This window comes from Macaca thibetana, chromosome 3 (assembly GCF_024542745.1).
Source record: "Macaca thibetana thibetana isolate TM-01 chromosome 3, ASM2454274v1, whole genome shotgun sequence".
Taxonomy (NCBI): Eukaryota; Metazoa; Chordata; class Mammalia; order Primates; family Cercopithecidae; genus Macaca; species Macaca thibetana.
Window position 1 is genome coordinate 31856875 of NC_065580.1, and position 19314 is coordinate 31876188.

At 39.3% G+C, this 19314-nt stretch overlaps 2 protein-coding genes across 4 annotated transcripts in view; one reads left to right on the forward strand and one right to left on the reverse strand.

Annotated features, from left to right (window-relative positions):
- Nucleotides 1-19314, reverse strand: part of ARF5 (ADP ribosylation factor 5) — a 540324-nt gene that overhangs the window by 483939 nt on the left and 37071 nt on the right. The window lies entirely within an intron of this gene.
- The window catches only part of GRM8 (glutamate metabotropic receptor 8), a 797799-nt gene that overhangs the window by 126374 nt on the left and 652111 nt on the right, over nt 1-19314 (forward strand). For all 3 annotated transcript variants that reach the window (XM_050782557.1, XM_050782558.1, XM_050782559.1), the window contains exon 3: nt 16078-16294. In XM_050782557.1, coding sequence (XP_050638514.1) covers nt 16078-16294 — 217 coding nt within the window. The remainder of the gene's footprint in view (nt 1-16077; nt 16295-19314) is intronic.

Sequence of the window (19314 nt, forward strand, 5' to 3'; positions counted from 1 at the left end):
CTGGCAAAGTATTATGGAGACATTTACATATTTAGATTATTTAGAAAATTAGAGAGAATTGGAAAGACAATAAATGTCTTCATATATTTAAGTTATGGTCTATGCAAAAGGATTCAGCTACTCATAAAAAAAGAAAAGCATATTTTCATTTAAGCACCGAAAATGTGGGAAGCTTTTGAGAAGCAGTTTTACTAGGTAGACTGTAGATATTAAAAGTCAGGAATCCTGAGTTGTTATACTGTCACTAGTAGGCAGTTAATCAACAATGTCCATGTGTTACCTGCTATGTACAAAGTGCTTTCCTAGGATCTGCTGAAGAATAGCGGTGTATCCCAGCACCTCAGCTCATAAGCCTATTCTCTAAAGTAGGTGTAAGAAATGAATTTGTTCTTCAAAACTGAAGTGAAAGGAACTTTTTTCTTTGATATCAAATAACTCTGACATTGAGCCACATTCACTAGGGTGTCAAAAATTCAGTCATATTCATAGTTTGGAGACCTAGCCTTCAGTTTCCAAGGCCACTAATATGGTTTGGCTCTGTGTCCCCACCCAAATCCCATGTGGAACTGTAGTCCCCATGTGTTGAAGGTGGGACCTGGTAGGAGGTGAGTGGATCATGGGGGTGGTTTCTAATGGTTTAGGACCATCCCCCTAGTGCTGTCTCCTGATAGAATTCTCACAAGATGTGGTTGTTTAAAAGTGTGTGGCATTTCCTCCTTTGCATGCACTCTCTCTCCCTCACCCCTGCTGTGCTTGCTTCCCCTTTGTCTTATGCTATGATTGTAAGTTTCCTGAGGCCTCCCAGCCATCCTTCCTGTATAGCCCACAGAACTGTGAATCAGTTAAACCAATTTTTCATAAATTACCCAGTCTTAGGTAGTTCTTTAGAGCAGTGTGAGAGTGGACTAATATGGCTACAGAAGAGTTAACCACAGAGATACTCACTGTAGCCCCTGTGGGCTATCAAAAGGAGGGGGATTCCATTCCTTCTATGGCAAGCATGGGAAATGAGCTTCTTTGAGGGTTCCTGGGTTCTCAGGCACTACCAGGAAAGAAACTGAAGATCTCCCTCATTCCCAAGTCTCTGTGAAGTACTATTCTCTCCCTCCATTTCCATTTGCAATTCCTCCTCCTCAAACCTTGGGAGATGCCCCTCCTCTAGTAATTAAGCTCTATAACCTCTATAGGCCAAGTCTCCTGAAAATGAGCTAATTCTCCAAGACATGCAGGCTTGATTGCTCATGTGGAGGGCACAAAGGAAAAGAAATCTTTTCATCAGTCTCCTAAAGCAGTAACAATCAGACAGAAATGAATATCTTACTAAATTATCCTGCTGCAAACGAATGCTATGGAAAATGTATTGATGACAAGGTACATTACATCTTTTATTTGGCATTTCATCATGCAAGCTTTGTGAAATTTTTATTTTTCAAAAACTCATCTGTTATTTTCAAATAAGTAAGAAATATATTTTAAAAGCTTTTACTGACTCAACACTTGATATGATATATTCACTGGTCTATAGATTATCATGACACTAAAAATAAACTCCATGCTAGCATTTGATGCAAGAACTGAAACATAATACTCTTAAAAATAGAAATTTGGATGCAGAATATTTTTGAAAAGAAATTTCTAATGTTCAGGAGATGTTCACCCTAGGATAAGTGAACATAATGTTCAAGGCATCAACTTCTTCATAAAGTGAATTAGAGGGAGCTTTTATATCTCCTCATGATGACAACATCCAGAGCTACCAAAATAATCTGCAATGAATATGTTTAAATCCCTTTGAGCATGATATGGAAAAATTTCAAAAGGAAACACAGGACTCTTGAGTACACATTCAATGTTTTATACTATATAGCAGAGCTTTTCCAATTTTATTGTGAACACAAATCCCCTGGAGATCTTGCTAAAATTCAAAGTCTCATTCAGTAGGACTGGGGTGGGGCCTGAGATTCTACATTTCTAAGAAGCTCCCAGGTGATGCTGATGCTGTAGAATTGCCGTCAGCACTGAGTAGCCAGATTGTAGAGAAAACTTAGTGCCACAGTTACTGTAGTCAATACTGTTGAATTTATCTTTATTTATCTTTTGCAATGTGAATGTATCTTTTATACCAAAACATATGAGCATATGTTTTCCTCTAGAGGAAATTTGGACCTTAAATTTAATTTTTAGAGAGTCTTCATTTCTGGTGGCCAACTGGCCACTGAGAGGTATAAAAAAGAGAGGGCTAATGAAGGCAGACCAAACACATACATAGATGACAGCTGCATAACTGGAAACTTCATAGTTGGAAAGTATGTGGCACTCACATAATTCTGGAACCCAGCCAATTGGCCAGCTATGACTTGAGGACCCCTGGTGTACCAGATGATCTTCAGTTTTTGCTGGGATTGGTGTATGTGACAAGTTTTGGGCAAGTTGTTTTGAGATACCTGTTGAACACTTAAGAGAGAGGTCCAATAAGCAACACATGGTTCTGGAACTCACTGAAGAGATTTAGACTGCATGTATAGGTTTGGAGTGGGTATGAAGTGAAAACAAAAGAGAGTCTAGGCCATATCCTAAATGATACTAACTCATAAATGATGAAACAGCAGAAGAATAGCCAACAAAGGAGAGAGAGATTTAAGAGGAAAATTGGAGAATGAGTGCTCATTTAGGCCAAGTAAGAGAGTGTTGGCATATAGCAAGTGCTAAACAAATTCTTGTTGAAATGAAAAACAAGAACAAGCAAACAGAAAGCAGACTGAACTGGGCTCATGAACACCTTTCACCAAGAATACTGAATTGTTAGCTTTTCCTAAGCTATCTATAGCCTTTCATAGGTTTGTTTCTATCAGATGCTGTCCCCTCTGCCTGGAACACCTTTCAGTCATCTTCCCTCCCATACCCTCACCTCCCCTCCTCTTCCATTCACTCCCCTTCCCTCCCCTTCCCTTCCCTTTTTTGTTGAGACAGGGTCTCACTCTGTCACCCAGGCTGGAGTGCAATGCCACAATCTTGGCTCACTGCAAACTCTGCCTCCTGGGTTCAAATGATTCTCATACCTCAGCCTCTTAAGTAGCTAGGACTACAGGCACATGCCACCATGCCTGGCTGATTTTTGTATTTTTAGTAGAGCTGGGGTTTCACCATGTTGGCCAGGTTGGTCTTGAACTCCTGACCTCAAGTGATGCACCCACCTCAGCCTCCCAAAGTCCTGGGATTACAGGTGTGAGTCACCACACCTGGCCCCATTTCTTGGTTCTTGCCTCTGCTCCCCATCGCCTGTTGTGTTTAGATGTGCTCTCTTTGGAACTTGGGAACTTGGCTAGTCCTTTTTGCACTTACCTTCCCCTGTTGACCTACGTGATTGCATCCAACCTGCCCCAAACTTGTCTCAGACCATTTTTTTGGTACCCAACTGGGCCAGGAGGCCCCCCTCCCCAGAAGGAACTCTAGCAATTGGGGTTGATGAAAACCAAAGGAGGCAGATAATATTTAGCTGATCATAGATGCTAGTATCTCCTATTCACTGTGATACCATATATGGTGATGGCTGCTGATGTCCAAGCTCCAGCCAAGCCATGACTTATGACTCCAAAGGAGTTGCAGATGTGAACAGAAGTGGAAACAGGGAGGAAGCTGAACACCTGTGGGTAAAAAAAGCTACTGAAGAATTAATATCAGATTTAAAAATGGACCCAAAGTAGTGGAGGGCAGAGGTGTTTAAGAAATGAATCCGGGGTTGGACTACCTGGATTTGAATCTTACTCTGTCATTTACAAATTACTTGGTCTTGGGCAAGTTACTTCTCCAGATTATGATTTAGTCATTCATGAAATGAAGCTAGAGCACTAAGCACAGTTCTTGGCCAATATAACATGTTAAATAAATGTTGGCAAAATGAACATGTACATATGTGTATGCACACACACACGCACACATTAGGTGTGCAGATGGACTATGACACATAAAGAGGCTTATAGGGAACAGTAAGCTGGGCTTCTCAAAAATGTTGATAGAATGAAAGGGCTAATCAATTTGTTTAGGGGAAACTTAATGTATTGCCCTTTGGATACTGAGATGATGCCTTCTCAGAGGAACATATCCTTCCATTCTGTAGTATGTAGTGGAATAAAGGACTCTGAGTTGTTCACATCTTTTAATCAACTTTTCCTGTTACCAATGATGGCCATTTATGAAATCAGCTATTTGGTCTTTGGAAATGGAGTGGGTTTTCCCACTGTGTAAATGGAGCTCGAATGAAAACCTTTAACCTCATATGGACCTTCTTCAAACCTACTAAGTTTACTAACTTGGGTAACAGAAAATAAATGAGAATTACCAGTGCTATTAGGTGTTCAGAATCAGTAACTGAATGCTAGTTGGGAGATAATGACTTGAAGACCAAGATTTTGTGAATGTGGATAATCACTAAAAATCCATGAAATTGCCAGCCAGGAAACTTACTTGCACAAACAAATGTTCTTATCAATGTTCTTCTTTATTTGCAAGAGTCAAATCATGTATTATTGGGTGGCAGAATGCCAGTCTAAATTGAATATTTGCCAGCTTAAAGTTTATGACTTCAATTTGTTAGTTATAATTACTGACTTTTTATTTTATAATGTTCTAGTGCTGACATGCTTGGGGGGAAAATTGAACCCCAGCAGTGATTGCACAGTAAGGAAATCATCAGAAGAGGAAAATTAAATGCTAGGTGATAGTTTGAAGTCAGCAGTGATGGGAATGAGTGGATGGGAGAGTTATATTTTTAAGTAACTTAGCAAATGATGCTAAGAAAGTGCCATGGCATCATTTTGGTTTTTCTATTATAACAAAATGTAATTTATTATTTTTTGGTACTCATGTAAGAAAATCACTCTATAGAAAACTTTCACTGTCCTAAGCAGCTCATTTCAAAACTTCCCCTACTTTTTGTTTTAAAGAATATTCAGTGATTTCACCTTGAAATTCCAAACTGCTTGAAAACTTTACCAAAAAGATATCAAAGAAACTTGCAGAAATAGTGAAATAGAATAGAATGAAATCAGGGAATGCAATTCTCCGTGTCTCCCTGGGATGCTGCCTCACTGAGCAGAGTTTCCAGAGGTGGACAGATCCATGTATTTCTCTTTCCTCCTATTGAGAGGTGCAGAAAATGTATGTTACCTTGTAAAGAAACAAAGCAAAGACAAGCCAAGCTATCTTTTAGGATTAGTTCTAACCTGCTTCTCATATAGCTTGAAGTCCTATCCCAAAACCTTCACTGCCTGAGTACAAAGAAGAGAGTTTCCTCCAACTTTTCAATCACTTATTTTTTACTTTCCTAAGGAAGGAAGTAAATATTAGAGCTTATAAGTAATATAAGTATACGTTTATTTTTTTTCTGGGCTCTTAAAGTTGCTTCTTAATGTCTTCTGTTTTCATTCATCTGTTTACCTTTCATCTATCCATTCATTTATTTATTCATGCCTTACTCTTACAGGCCTCAGGACTCAGAGATCTGTGAGAATGTAATGCAAGTCCCTGCTGATAAATTATGTAGCATTTTCTTGATAGTCCTGGCATAAGAACCCCAGTTATGCATATAGTATTTGAAAACATTATTTGTAATAAGTATGGGAGATGGTGGTCTATGGTTTAATATTTTTCAGCCTGTGGCAAGTTTCCTAAAATTAAGTACCTGTCAGTAGACTGCCTGTCCTCTTCATTTCTGCAAATTGGGTGGTGTACACATCTGAAGGAGATCTCAAGTGAGAGGCAATCTGTGGCTGGTGTCCAGCGTTCATTCCTTTTTCTTCTTCATTTTTCAATGTGTCAACTTAATGTCACTTCATCAGGGAAGCTTGCCCTGTCCTTTGCTGACCAGGTGAGTGGCCCTGTAACTCTTAGTGGCAGGTACATAGCTTTCACAACAACCATTACAATTGGGGCTAAATGTTTATTTGGTTGATTATTTATTGAATGCTTGCTTTTTCCATTTGACCATATGCTCCATGGGGCTGGGAGGACCATGTGTTGTTTATAGTCCTGTCTCCAGGGCCTGTCACCGTGTCTGGCACATAGTGGGAGCTAATTTGTTGAATGAATTAATAAAAAAGTAACTATTAAAAAACATTTAATTTAACTATTAGGATAAGTGTATGTATTGGTTTAGCCTTTTACATTTCTGTGTAATTTTGCATATGTACTGATTATTATTTTTTAGAATCACAGAGTACTGAAATATATGGAAATTTAAATAAAACTGTTCAATTTTTTAAAAAGGCAAAATTGAAGATAAGGAGATGCTATAAACCAGAGAAACTATAAAATTAGTTGTAATATTAAAGTCCTCTTTTTAATTTTTTAAGTGACAGTGTCTTTCTCTGTCAGCCAGGCTGGAGTACGGTGGTGCAATTATAACTCATTGTCACCTTGAATTCTTGGGCTCAAGTGAACTTGCAGCCTCGGCCTGCCAAGTAGCTGGGGCTACAGGTGCACCACCATGCCTGGATAATTTTTTAATGTTTTCTAGAGATGGAGGTCTCACTATGTTGCCCAGGATGGTCTCAAACTCCTGGCCTCAGGGATCCCACAGCCTCAGCCTCCCAAAAGGCTGGGATTACAGATGAAAGTCACTGGACCCAACCTAAAATCCCTTTCTTTGAAAGTGAAGGTTTGAAATCCAACTTGCGAGTAAAACTTTTAGGGTAGTTAGGCTTAGAAATCCCCACACTACTAGTAACTTGATGGATTAGAACAATCCTTTCCCTAAGGAGCTGTTGTGGCTTTCTCATTGTAAAATGTAATTAGCAGATGTAAAAAAAGTTTATTAATCTTATAGGGTATAATTATGGTTGCTTATATGTGAATTATTTCATATTCATGGATTGCTTCTCTTTCATTTTAAATAAACAGGTTAGGAAGTCCAAATGCTATTACCAATTTGATTAAAATCATTACATTTCATTCTAAAACATGGTATTAGTTATTTTATTTTCCATAAGAAATCCAAACTTCATTGGTCTAATTTTAGGATTGGGATTTTCAATGCCAAATCAGAATGTCTTAGTGTGGATTTTCTGTCAAAAATATTTGAAAGCATCAAATTATGAAAAAGTAATATAACGTAGAAAACTGAAAATCTGCACAGCTATCCATAAATTTAGTTCACGTGTCCAGTGAGCAATGATTAATGGTGCCTGGGCTAGATAGCTTCTGCTTGGCCTGCCACAACCACTTTCTCTCTTTTGCTGTCTCTTAGCTGCCCTGGAAGGTTTCTTTGTGCAGGCAAAGTCAAGTTCTCTTGCTTTCTGGCTTCCAATAGGTTTGGTCAGAGAGAGACTCAGCGAGTGTGTATGAGGGAAAGGTCAGAATGTAATTTCCTTTTGAGGTTGCCAGGGGCTGGCTGTGTCCTTTTAGAGAGGTTACTGCTCCCCTCAAGGTGGCTTCCATTCATGACTCTGTAATTGCTCTCTTTCTTAGAGCTCATGGGTAACAACCGCCATCCTCAACCTCTGACTCCTTCTGGGTTGTGGCTTTCCACTGCCTTCCCTATATGCTGCTCCTGCCTTGAAAATAGTCCCTTTATTTAGTCTCCTTGAGTCATTTGTTTTCTTTGCCTCTATGACTCATACAATACCCTTGAAAAGGCAGTGAGAAAATGTACCCTTTTACAATTCAATGGTCTATTCAAATGAATTATCTGAAATCAACATATGACTTTATAAGTATAATATTTATTTATACTTTCAGGCAGATATAGATACAAAACATACTCTTTATGTTTCGAAGAAAGTGTGTCTCTCATGATTTGCTGCTAAAATTTTAGGTTCACCATTAGTAACAAACCATCTTTGAATTATTCATCTGGCAGTGAGAATGGATTGATCTTGTCTCTCTTCTCTCTGGTTGACTTTGTTGGTGTGCTCTGGATTTGTGAAGAGGAAGGTTCTGGTGAGGGGTGTGGTATTTATCCTGGCCCATAATGGAATTCAACTCATGACCTTAAACCTATTGTGTTACACTCAGCCGTGTTAACTAACCACAAGCCCCTTTGGTGCAGGCATGTGTGTAAAGCTTTGCTTGGTCTTAGTGAGCTCACGTTGGGGAGACAGATAAAAATATGGTGCAATATAGTGTACTCCTGGCTCTCTCTGACCCCACGATTTCCCATTTCAATAGACTTCCTCTCCTTTGCTTTTGCTAAGCTCCATTGTGCATCAAAAGCCAAAGGCTCACATCCTCCTCTGAATCAACTATGGGAACTCAACTGAGAAAAAAAGGGCAGAGACTGAATTTCCTATTTGACACCAACTTTACAAACAGGAATCTTATTAACTGTCCACTATGTGGACAGAATTATTCTGAGCCAGTCCTGATTTGGGGAAGGAATACTACTACTTCATGTTTTTGGATGCAAACTTGGGGCAATCATCCATGTCCTTTTTTGTTTCACTCTCTGGCTTTGCATTTCCTTTCTTCTTTTCCCTCTCCTTAGCCTGTTTTCATGAAGGTGGGAGGAGCGTGAAAGCTCAGGGCAATGTTGGGAGAGTTGGGCCAGTGCTGGACATTGACTTCTAGCCCTAACTCCTCATTTATATCTAATTTCTGATTATATACTGATGTTTTGCCACAAGCAACTAGTAGTTTTAATACTAAAGAGCAGTCAAGTGTAAAAAGACAAAGTTAATGGCTATAATAGTTATGCTTTTTCTGACCTGGGTTTTGCAGCAAAAACAAATCTACCCTGAGGCCAGGTGGCAGGAAGCTATCATCCTGATGGCCACTGTTGCTAACCACCATCACTGGAAAAGAGCACAGGCAAGCACTACCCCCTAAGGGAAGAATGTAGCTTCAAGCTGATCTTTCACTGGAAAAAACCAATGATGTTATTGAGTAGCACAAATAACCCACCCCGCAAACCTTCTCCACCAATTAAGTTCCACGATCAATGGACAAGGTTGTTTGCAGAGAACAAAAACCTTTTCTTGGCAGGGGGGAAAAAACAGAAAAAAAAAAAACAACAAAAAAAACCCTTTTTGGTGGTGAAAACGTATGTGATTCAGGTCTTAAATTGTCTTCTGTTTGCAAACCTGTACTCAGATGTGTGCAAGTTTCTTGCAGAAAGATTGAAATTTCCTAGAATCGGGAGGGGCTTCCTCTAAGCTGTTCTTTAGGTGGCTTTTTGCTAGCCTTGTCAGGGATGTCTTGGCTTCCTTGGGATCTTTAGCAAACTAGTAACTGTGGTGAACAGATGCAAAACTTATGGCATTCTGAATAGACAAGAGAAGTTTCAAGCTTATTGCAATATTTTGATGTGCAAGCAGTGGGAAACCTTAAGGCAGCTGAAGTTGTAACTTCCTTGGGCCACAAAAAGAGTATTTCTGGTATCTAAAAGTCTCTGAGCCCCTTGGAGCCTCAGAAATCCTTTATTTCATCAGTCAGTCATGTACAGTAAGGCTCAGTGAAGGCAACGTGGAGAGACACAGTTGGTTTGGGGGAGATGTAAGCACTTTTTTCCCTGTCTAGAATATCCGTCTTACAGATAAAGATAAGCAAGAAGGGGTAAATGATTAAATAATCTATGATGTTGGCCTTTGATTAGAAATGTAATTTTTGTTCTTCTTTAATGACACACTGAAGTCCATGGACTGTCAATGTGTTTGCCAAGATAGTTATGAAGTTTTCATGGCCATTTTTTTGGCATTTTGAAAAGCAAAATGGCAGTTGTACACTTCCCTGTGAGGAGACTGCACAGACTACAACTGAAGCGGCCCTTCGGTGATTTGAACTGGAATTCTATCACTTCAGCTTGGAAAAAAAAAAAAATGTACCTTGTGCTGATCAGAAGTTTTGCAGCTTAACAGATCTTTGATTTAAAAAGAATATGGGAAATGGGTGGTCTTTTAACTTAAATAGTTTTATAGTAAAATCTTTCAGAGTTAGGATACATGGAAGAAAATAATAAAAGGAGTTCTTGATTAATGGATGGATGGGTTCATTTTGCTTTCAATGAATATTTATTGAACACCTACTGTCTCCTAGGAGCTCATCTTACATCTGTAAACAATGCAGAAAATAACCCTGTGGAGTCTACATGTTAGTAGGGGAAACAGAATACACACATTAATGCAGGTTGTGAAAGAGGAAGGAAATAAGTAGTGTGATGAGATCATAATGGAAGGTAAAGAGACAACGCTACATGAGGTGGTCAGGGAAGGTCTGTTGAGCTGAGGCTGAAAGATGAGAAAGGCCAGGAAGGACTTGCTTGGGAAAATGTATGTGGTGATATGTATGAGTGCTGGAGGTGAAACAAAAAGGAAGCCAGTGTGGTTGGATCAGGTGAGTGAGAGGGATAGGTGGTCAGTTGCTAGTTCAAAGGATCCTGTGACAAGAGGTTTGGGCTGTATTCTAAGGTCAATGGGGAAATGATTGAAGGACCCTAAGCAAGATTTTTCTAAGATCTATTTTTTTTTTTGAGATAGAGTTTCACTCTTGTTGCCCAGGCTGGATTGCAATGGTGTGATTTCGGCTCACTGCAACCTCTGCCTCCTGGGTTCAAGCGATTCTCCTGTCTCAGCCTCCTGAGTAGCTGGGCTTACAGGCACCCACCACTACGCCTGGCTAATTTTTGGTATTTTTAGTAGAGACGGGGTTTCACCATGTCGACCAGGCTGGTCTTGAACTCCTGACCTCAGGTGATCTGCCCACCTCAGCCTCCCAAAGTGCTGGGATTACAGGCATGAGCCACTGCACCCAGCTTCTAAGATCTATTTTTGTAAAATATCAGTTTTCTTGCTGGTGTAGCGTAGATTTGAGACGGGCATGAATGGAAGCAGGAAGAAGAATCAAGTGGCTTTAGGAATCCAGATATCACAGTGGCTTGGACTAGGGTGTGACTTTTTCCTCCACCTTTGCTAGGTCATAGCCCAAGATAACTAATGGAGCTTCATGCATTATGTCCAAAGTCTTGCCAGCAAGAAAGAGGGAGGAGCATGAAAAAGGCATGTCTTTTCCCTTTAAGGATCCTTTTCAGAAGCTTCACTTACCATTGCAAGGAAGGCTAGGAAATGTAGTCATGTTCCGGGTGGCTAGGTAAAAATTGGAGGTTTCATCTAGAAGGACAACAGACACTAGAAGACAATAATCTCTGCTAATTTCTATTAATAATATATGTAAATAAATTTCTTTTGAAATGTAATTTTAATCTCCTTGAGCTCTAAGTCAAATTTTTGGAATTTCTTAGAGTTTGCAAGTCCAATATTCACAGAATAGCTAGTTAAATGAAGATCAAGTAATTAGCTTTATTAACAGCTGGGCAAGACCAAATAATTCCCCAGGCACATGACTCTCTGTTAAGAGCTGCACTGGAGATAATTCAGCTTGAACCTGTGCCTCCTACTCTTGCACCGTATCTCAACCTTGGGACCCACTTCTGCCTGCACAGAAGACTTAAAGTTCACTTGCAATGAGTAGCATGGACTTCAAGTATTTCTCAAATGTCTGGTTGCCAGTGGAATACGGAGAGAAGAGGGTGGGCTTCCTTTCCAAGAATTGAGGCCCTGCATGGTCTCTTGACATTATAGAGAAAAGAAGCCTGAGATGTACGTGGACAGGTCAGAGAATAAAAGGAAAGTCTGCTGTCCCCTTTTGCCCAATAAACATAGAATTCTGGCTTCAGTTTCTTTCCCCCCCATGTTGGGGAAAGTCAGTAAAGGAATGGAGAGTGAGAGACGAAATATTTGTTCTAGAGCTCCCAAAGAGGGTGGGGTTGGGGGGGGTAGGAATCTCCTCTTCTGTGGGCCGAAGTGAGAATGTAGTGAGAGAAGAAAAAGGGTTTTTCCTAACCAAAATAATTATTAGAAAAGTGAAATCTAAAACATTTTTTTTTTTAAAAAAAGAGGATGATGAGTGTCCTGAGTTGTATAATTAATTGACTCAAATATGCTTTATTTGAGTAATAGAAATATGGCCTTATTTAAGCACATATGATATTTTTATGAAGCCTCAGCACAAAGAAAATAAGCAATGAAGAAAAGCAAAATGACAGATGTTTTCAAATATGCAATAGGATGCTTTAGGGAAATGAAGGAGAATGCCACCTAAGGACAGTGGTAGAGAAGGCTGGAAGGGCAGGTGACTGGAGAAGGGCTAAGAGGTTAGGGTAGGGCTGAGGTTTGGGAGCCACAGCAGTGTTGTCTTCTACAGAGACTTGTCATAGGGGAGTGTTCCTCAGGCTTCTGGCACACCCAGAGGTAATGGAAGAGCAGTTCACAAAAAGACTATTTTAAGTGTGGGCACAGTTAGAAAAAACAAGGGATGATGAAGTGCTCAGGAGCCAACAACAGTGGGGAGACCCTACAGGAGCAATGGTACAAAGTAGTCACTGGAATCTGGCAAAAGCTTTAGCTGTCGGTGAGGGGTTAGGTGGAGAATCACTGAGTCAGTGGAAGAAGAAGCTGGGGGATAAATACTCTAACTTCTTTCTGTCTCCCCTCACCCTCCCAAGTTCTGCTGGTGCCTCCAGGACAAACTCAACTAGACGCCAGAGGTAAGGAATCCCAGTCAGTATGGTCATAGAGAGCAGCCTCCTAGGGTCTTTGGCGGGATAGCGAAGGATCAGGAAGGTCAAATGGAGAATAGCCTGCACAATATTTTGGTGGAATGCAAGGGAGGAAGTGTTGGGGAAGAAGCTGTATTAAATTTCCTGCAGCAGTTTAATAAATTAATTGCCCTCAAACATTCATTGAGCAATTGCTCTGCCTGGTGTTGGGGATACCAAATAAACAGAGACCCTGTTCGGTCTTGAGAGGATCATAAGCCAGCAGAGTCGTGATTCTAATGTTAGATGGTGGAGACTTTGGAAGACAGGAATAGCAAAAGACAGCTCTGCCTGATGGAGTCAGTGAAACTGTCCCCAGAAGGAGATGACTTTTGAGCTGGATATTGAGTTTGTATAGAGGATCATTAGGTAGAGGAGAGTATTAAATCTCCCTGGTATGGAGAAGGGTGCAGATGCTGTGAGAATATGGGGAGAAGGTACAGGTCAGGGGAGGAAGATGAGACAGAATCTGATGATCTTTGCAAACTAGACCGAAGAGTTTGGATTTTATCCTTTACATTGGCAATGGGAGTTAACAGAGGCTTATAAAAGACATTGCTTTTTTTAAAGGATGGGGGAACTGATAATGGGTGCTTTTCCTAGCAACTTCTTTTCTTGGTATGCTTTCCTTCTTTTTCCTCTCATTTTTTTCCTTCACTTCTCTTCACCATTCACCATATTTTTTTCCATTGTTGTGTTTCTGGTAGATGAAACCTCCAAGGTTAAGGGGGTAGTTACAGTGGATTTGATGTAGGGAAAAGAAAAGGAAACATTCCAGGTCTTTAAAAAATTTCTACTTCAGTTGCCAGTAGGGGTTTAATTTGTGGATGGTAGAAATACTGAGGATGCTGGCACAGAAATTAAAATGCTTAATAAACCAATGCTTAGTGGTCTACCACAACAAAATAAAAATGAGATGTGACACATGAAAACTTGAAAACTTGTCTTGAAATACTATTCATATACCCTGATGTGTATTATTGTAGACTGAAAAAATAAAAATACAAGCATATACTCTCACATTACTTTCCCACACATTGATCTGCAAAGATAAAACTCTTCAAGACTTTGGGGAGAAAGTCCATTACTGAATCTAACAACCATCTTCTATCTGCACTTTTATTTTATATACCCTTTACACCTGTTTAATTAATCCTAAACATGAGGCTGACTGCTAATTAAACAGCCTGGAAGTGACTGACTGAAGGTAGTAATTTGAGATAATTAGTTTTGGTTTCAAACACTCAATTTTCACACTTTCTGCTCATTTTTAGAAAGGGTGGCTCATTATTATAGGCAGGGTGGGAGTTGCGTAAGTAATTTTACTGCTGGACTCTTAGTAGCTCAGGAAGTGGGAGTATCGGTATCCAAATAGGACAAAGAAATGGTATAGTGCTATAGAATTTGTTATAGAATGCTCCCCTATTCCCTTTCCCCCACACAACCCATACTTGCACATACACAGAATTTATTCTAAAGTGAAAGTCAGATGGCTAACTTACTTTCATTAGAATATAGGAATGCACATGCTTTTGATATTTGGGAAATTTTTACCTAGTAAGACTTAGATCTCACTAAGTAATCTACGGTTTCCTTCCCAGATCCTCTGAAAACAAACAAGAAAAGGTGAAAAAGGGCAAGATTTGGTGTGTGGTTTGAGATTTGGAGGGGTGTCCTTGAGAGTAGTTATGTACTATGGAGGCACAAAATCTAACCAGGAGAGGCTGGGTGCGGTGGCTCATGCCTGTAATCCCAGCACTTTGGGAGGCCGAGGCGGGTGGATCACGAGATCGGAGATCGAGACCATCCTGGCTAACATAGTGAAACTCCGTTTCTACTAAAAATACAAAAAATTAGCTGGGTGTGGTGGCGGGCGCCTGCAGTCCCAGCTACTTGGAAGGCTGAGGCAGGAGAATGGCGTGAACCTGGGAGGCAGAGCTTGCGGTGAGCCGAGATTGCGCCACTGCACTCCAGTCTGGGTGACAGAGCGAGGCTCCTTCTCAAAAAAAAAAAAAAAAAAAAAAAAAAAAAATCTCTAACCAGGGGAAAAATTTGTCAAGATCAGGCCAGTATATCTGGCAGAGAAGGCAAAGGGCAGGATGAGATGGGTCAGATGTTTTTCACGGTCCCACAGTGTTAACAAGTAAGTTAACACGGTCCCCACTAGGAGAACAGAACCAGAAAGAATTTGGGGTTAAATGGGCCACGCTATTCTGGGTACTCACTGTTACGGCTAATGTAGGTGGATCCAAGTTACACGGAAGCCGAATGAATATTCAGCACCCTGGACAGCTCCAAGCACATTGCTCTGCTGCTCCTGCTCCCGGGGTGACTTTTATATTTTAGGGACTTCACTGTCATTTCACTGGCCACCAGTATGGAATAGGACTCTCTAGACTTAGGAAGGTTATTTAGATGTTGAGAGCTTTACAAATATATCAAAGGTGGAGTTGAAACGTCTATATAGATTGGGAATCATTTGTCTAGACTGTGGTGGGGACTATTGGATCCCAGAGTGTGCAGCCCTGTGGGGAAAGATGGAACTGCAACCTCTGACATCCTCTGAGCACTGATGTTAGCTGCAGCAAGTGATGTAGCACACTGTTAATTTTTTTATGTACAAGTCAAACCTGCATCTTCAACCAAGCTACCTGAATTAGGGCGTCTTGGAGTCATTTTGACCTCTGAACTTTCACTCATACCACGGCATGGCAGCAGAGGGGTTACTAGACACAACCACATAGCCCACTCTCCTACATTATTGAGAAATGACATAAGATTCCTCGTTTTGAAAAATTTCTGGCAATTCACCCCATTAAAAGAAAATTAGTCTCTTCTTCTAAAGAATGTATGGTCTGGATTCCCTTTTCTGTGATGTTTTGGATGGGGTTAGAAAGATTTTTCTATAAGAGGATATGTGGTTGCTGGCAATTCTCAAATCTTTTTGTGGCACTCTGATTATATCAATAAACAGTCAATAGACTTGTAAAACTATATATTTAAAATAATTTACTAAAAATGTAGTCTTAAGACTGCAATGGCATCAAGAGTAAAAAAATCTCATATTAAATTCCCTGTTAGTTATTGTATAGCATTCATGTCCTATAAAACCAAAGCCAGTTTCAGAGGTGACCTTTTCTGATGCATATACCTTCGTTTTTCTCTTGTTTCTGCACCAGAGCTTATCATGTACAGACTAAAAAAGCAACATCAACAAAAAGCACAAATGTTTTGCTTTGGCTCCAGAAACAATGGAAACTAAAGCAAACTGAAATTCTTTCTCACTGTTTAGAAATATTGTGCATTGAGAGAAAGTAAGCCTATAGATCATTCAAAAATACTTTCTAATTAAATTGGTAGTCATAAAACTGTATTTTGGCTTCAGGCTGATACGTCTAGGTTTCTGGTATAGCCTTGGCTGTTTAGCTCGTATGACAATCCATCATTCTTCAAGATTCTTCTTGGGTTGAAATGACCCATCATTTGTTTTGCAGATACCTCAAATCAGCTATGCATCCACAGCCCCAGAGCTAAGTGATAACACCAGGTATGACTTTTTCTCTCGAGTGGTCCCGCCTGACTCCTACCAAGCCCAAGCCATGGTGGACATCGTGACAGCACTGGGATGGAATTACGTGTCGACACTGGCTTCTGAGGGGAACTATGGTGAGAGCGGTGTGGAGGCCTTCACTCAGATCTCGAGGGAGATTGGTAAGCATATATTTATCAGATGATTGTATTTGGAGGTGACAGGTTGCTGATGCTTGAGCATCTCCAAGTGCTCTCTTATCTGTAGGGAATAATTAGAACTCCTACAAATGCATGAACTAGGCTGTCCACTCTAGAGGGAAGCTGGGTTTATTATAAATGATTTTGTTGTTCATAGGCCTATCAAGGTGACATTTTGGTGCTAATTTAGGAAGTAGGGCTCCTGACTCAAGTGAACATTTTTTAAAGTTGTCTGTTTTGACAAGGGAGTTTGCTGGCACATTAGAGGCACTGTAAATTTGAATAAATGACATAGTATTTGATTGTTCTAGATGGAAGTTTACATTAGCAAGTCATTAAATTAAAAAAAAAAAGTCAGTGGAATTTAACATCCAACACTAGAGGGATTAAGTCTAGTAATCATCTTAAAACAATGCTGAAGTAGCCCCCAAGGCTATACTTAAGCAATATTCTTATTGTCATGTTTGACTTTTTGCATTTTTATTCTTAACGAAAACTCTGAAGCTTAGGGTGTGGTGAAGGGCAAGATGTAAAAACTTGTTTACAACAAGGTACTGCTGACCTCCATCCTGGGCTTTTTTTCAAGGTGCTTATTCAAGTGTCTAGGCATTTCACCATCTTGTATATGTACCAATGAGGTTATAAATCCATTCTACTACTTTAAAAACAGAGCAAAACAGAGGAACAACTTAGAGCACAGATCTTAACTGCTGATTTGTCAACAACGTATCTTTGTGAATGAAATATGTTATTGTTACTTAAGTACTATTATTCTTATTAAGAATGAATGAATTTTTCTATAAGTAATAATATTTTGTGGAAAGATTAAAGTGTCCATTGATTGTTTTTCAGTAATTTTGAGCCTGTAGAAAGACATTATGTTGATAAATTTATTGTTTTTCTTAGAGGCCTCGACTCAGAAAAAGATCATGGGAGTGATTTGGGCTTAACCATAATTACCAAGGACAAAAAGTCTGATGTTATTGAAATAGGATTTTCACTTGAGAGACTTGCAGATGACTGCAAGCTTTTCTGTACATAGTAGGGCATAGAAAATTATAATACACAATATTTAGTATCTTTAACATTTGTTCTACATTTGTGCTATTGCAGAAAATGTATAAAAGGCCTGGTCTTGTTGGACAGATTGGGCTAATTGATTTAATTGGACAACTGTTCACACCTGCTGTAAGTGTGCATGATGCCATAATCTTTGCTCTCTGGGAATTTATATCATTATTGCTATAAAACGGATTCAAAACATTCAATTGATCTTTAAATTATGACAAATTATATTACCTTCTTGGATAAAAATCTAAAGTTCATCTTTAGAGGAAATGCCCACTCAAATGAAAACAATAGCTTCTGGAAATAGCATTAATGTATTATTTAAGCAACTGATGTCAGTTCTTACCAGAGTGATAATTCAACAAGAGAAGGAAACTAATAAAGTAAGTATTGAAATAAGTTTTCTGCAGTGATCCTGGACATTCTGCAACTTGAGGACACATTTTGTGTGCATGAGATAGATTACTATAAAAAATTCAAAACAGGACATAATCTTCCAATTGTTGCAGAATCTGACAAAATGCATTGTTCTAAAAGTTAAGTGAAACCACAGTTTTATTCTTTTGACTAAAATAAGAAATACTTAGCTTTTATTTTTTAGGGAGCATTGCTATGCTTTGGTAATACTGTCACATAAAAGGATTTAGATGGTGCCATTCATTATTCCTGTTTCTATCATAGTCATTAGCATGGGAGAAAATAATTTTGGTGCCTTGTATATGCTCTTGATTAGAGCAACACATTCCTTCTGTGTTGATCTTTTCAGTATTCTGTGACTTGATTGGTTGTCCATTCTATTTCAGTTCTTACTTATCTGGGGAATGGAGGAGGGATGGATTGTCAATTAATATGCAGAATACTGAAAAGGCCAAATTAGTACCACACTGGAGTATGCCATGGAATATATTAAATATCAAAATCATCCCTCATTTTAATGACAAAGATTTTTATCTAGAACAAAAATAGCTGAAAATTAAACCTTTTATATGACAATGATATTAATGGGAATGGCAAATGGTAGCAACTTAACCCATTCTGAAATTATCTGATGTCTCTAATGAAAATTCATTAGTTCTAAAACATTTGCAGCTCTTACTACAACACTGATGACATCTGTCACCATGTTAGTAGTGTGTTTTTAAAAAAACCTCAGTAGCTTGACTGAAGGAGATGTATACATTAATTTAGTTTGGAGTGTCTGCCCATTAATAAAATTGTATATTTCCCCAACTCATAATGTTCTCTGTCCTTTGTTCTGAATTTCTCTTTAGCAACATTGATTACTAAGAAATTTCAGTGTAAATTTAGGCTTCCTCTGTCTTACCTCTCATTAACTCAAGCAGATCATAATGGAGTGATGGTGAAATGAAAATTGGTTTAGTGATAAATTGCTTCTAGAATGGTTTTCATTTTAACAAAATCAGACTTGGGGAAATCTCCTTTGTTAATCTGGGAGAATGAAGTTTATGAGTGTACGGTGGTCATGATCAGACCTCAGTGATGGCTTTTCCCTAGTTGAGATCTTTCTGAAGGGGAGAGGGCCAGGAGACGCTTGATAAAGACAAATAGCCCCTTGATATCCCAGCTGTTGTAGTGTCATCCCAAGGCATCTCTTGACTATAGGATTATTGCTGGAGAAGGAAAAAAACATATTTGGTATCAGCAAATAGCACAGTTTTACTGACTGGAGCATAGTTTGTATAGTGAAGTATGGGAGACAAAATTGGAAGGCTTGACATAGACACATGATTATTTCAAATCATAGGTTGTTTATTTTATCCTTAGTTTTCTAGACAATGGAGGTGTGCTAGGCCATTCTGCATTGCTATAAAGAAATCCCTGAAAGTGAGTAATTTATGAGAAAAGAGGTTTAATTGGCTCATGGTTCTGTGGGCTGTACAGGAAGCATAGTGGCATCCACTTCTGGGGAGGCT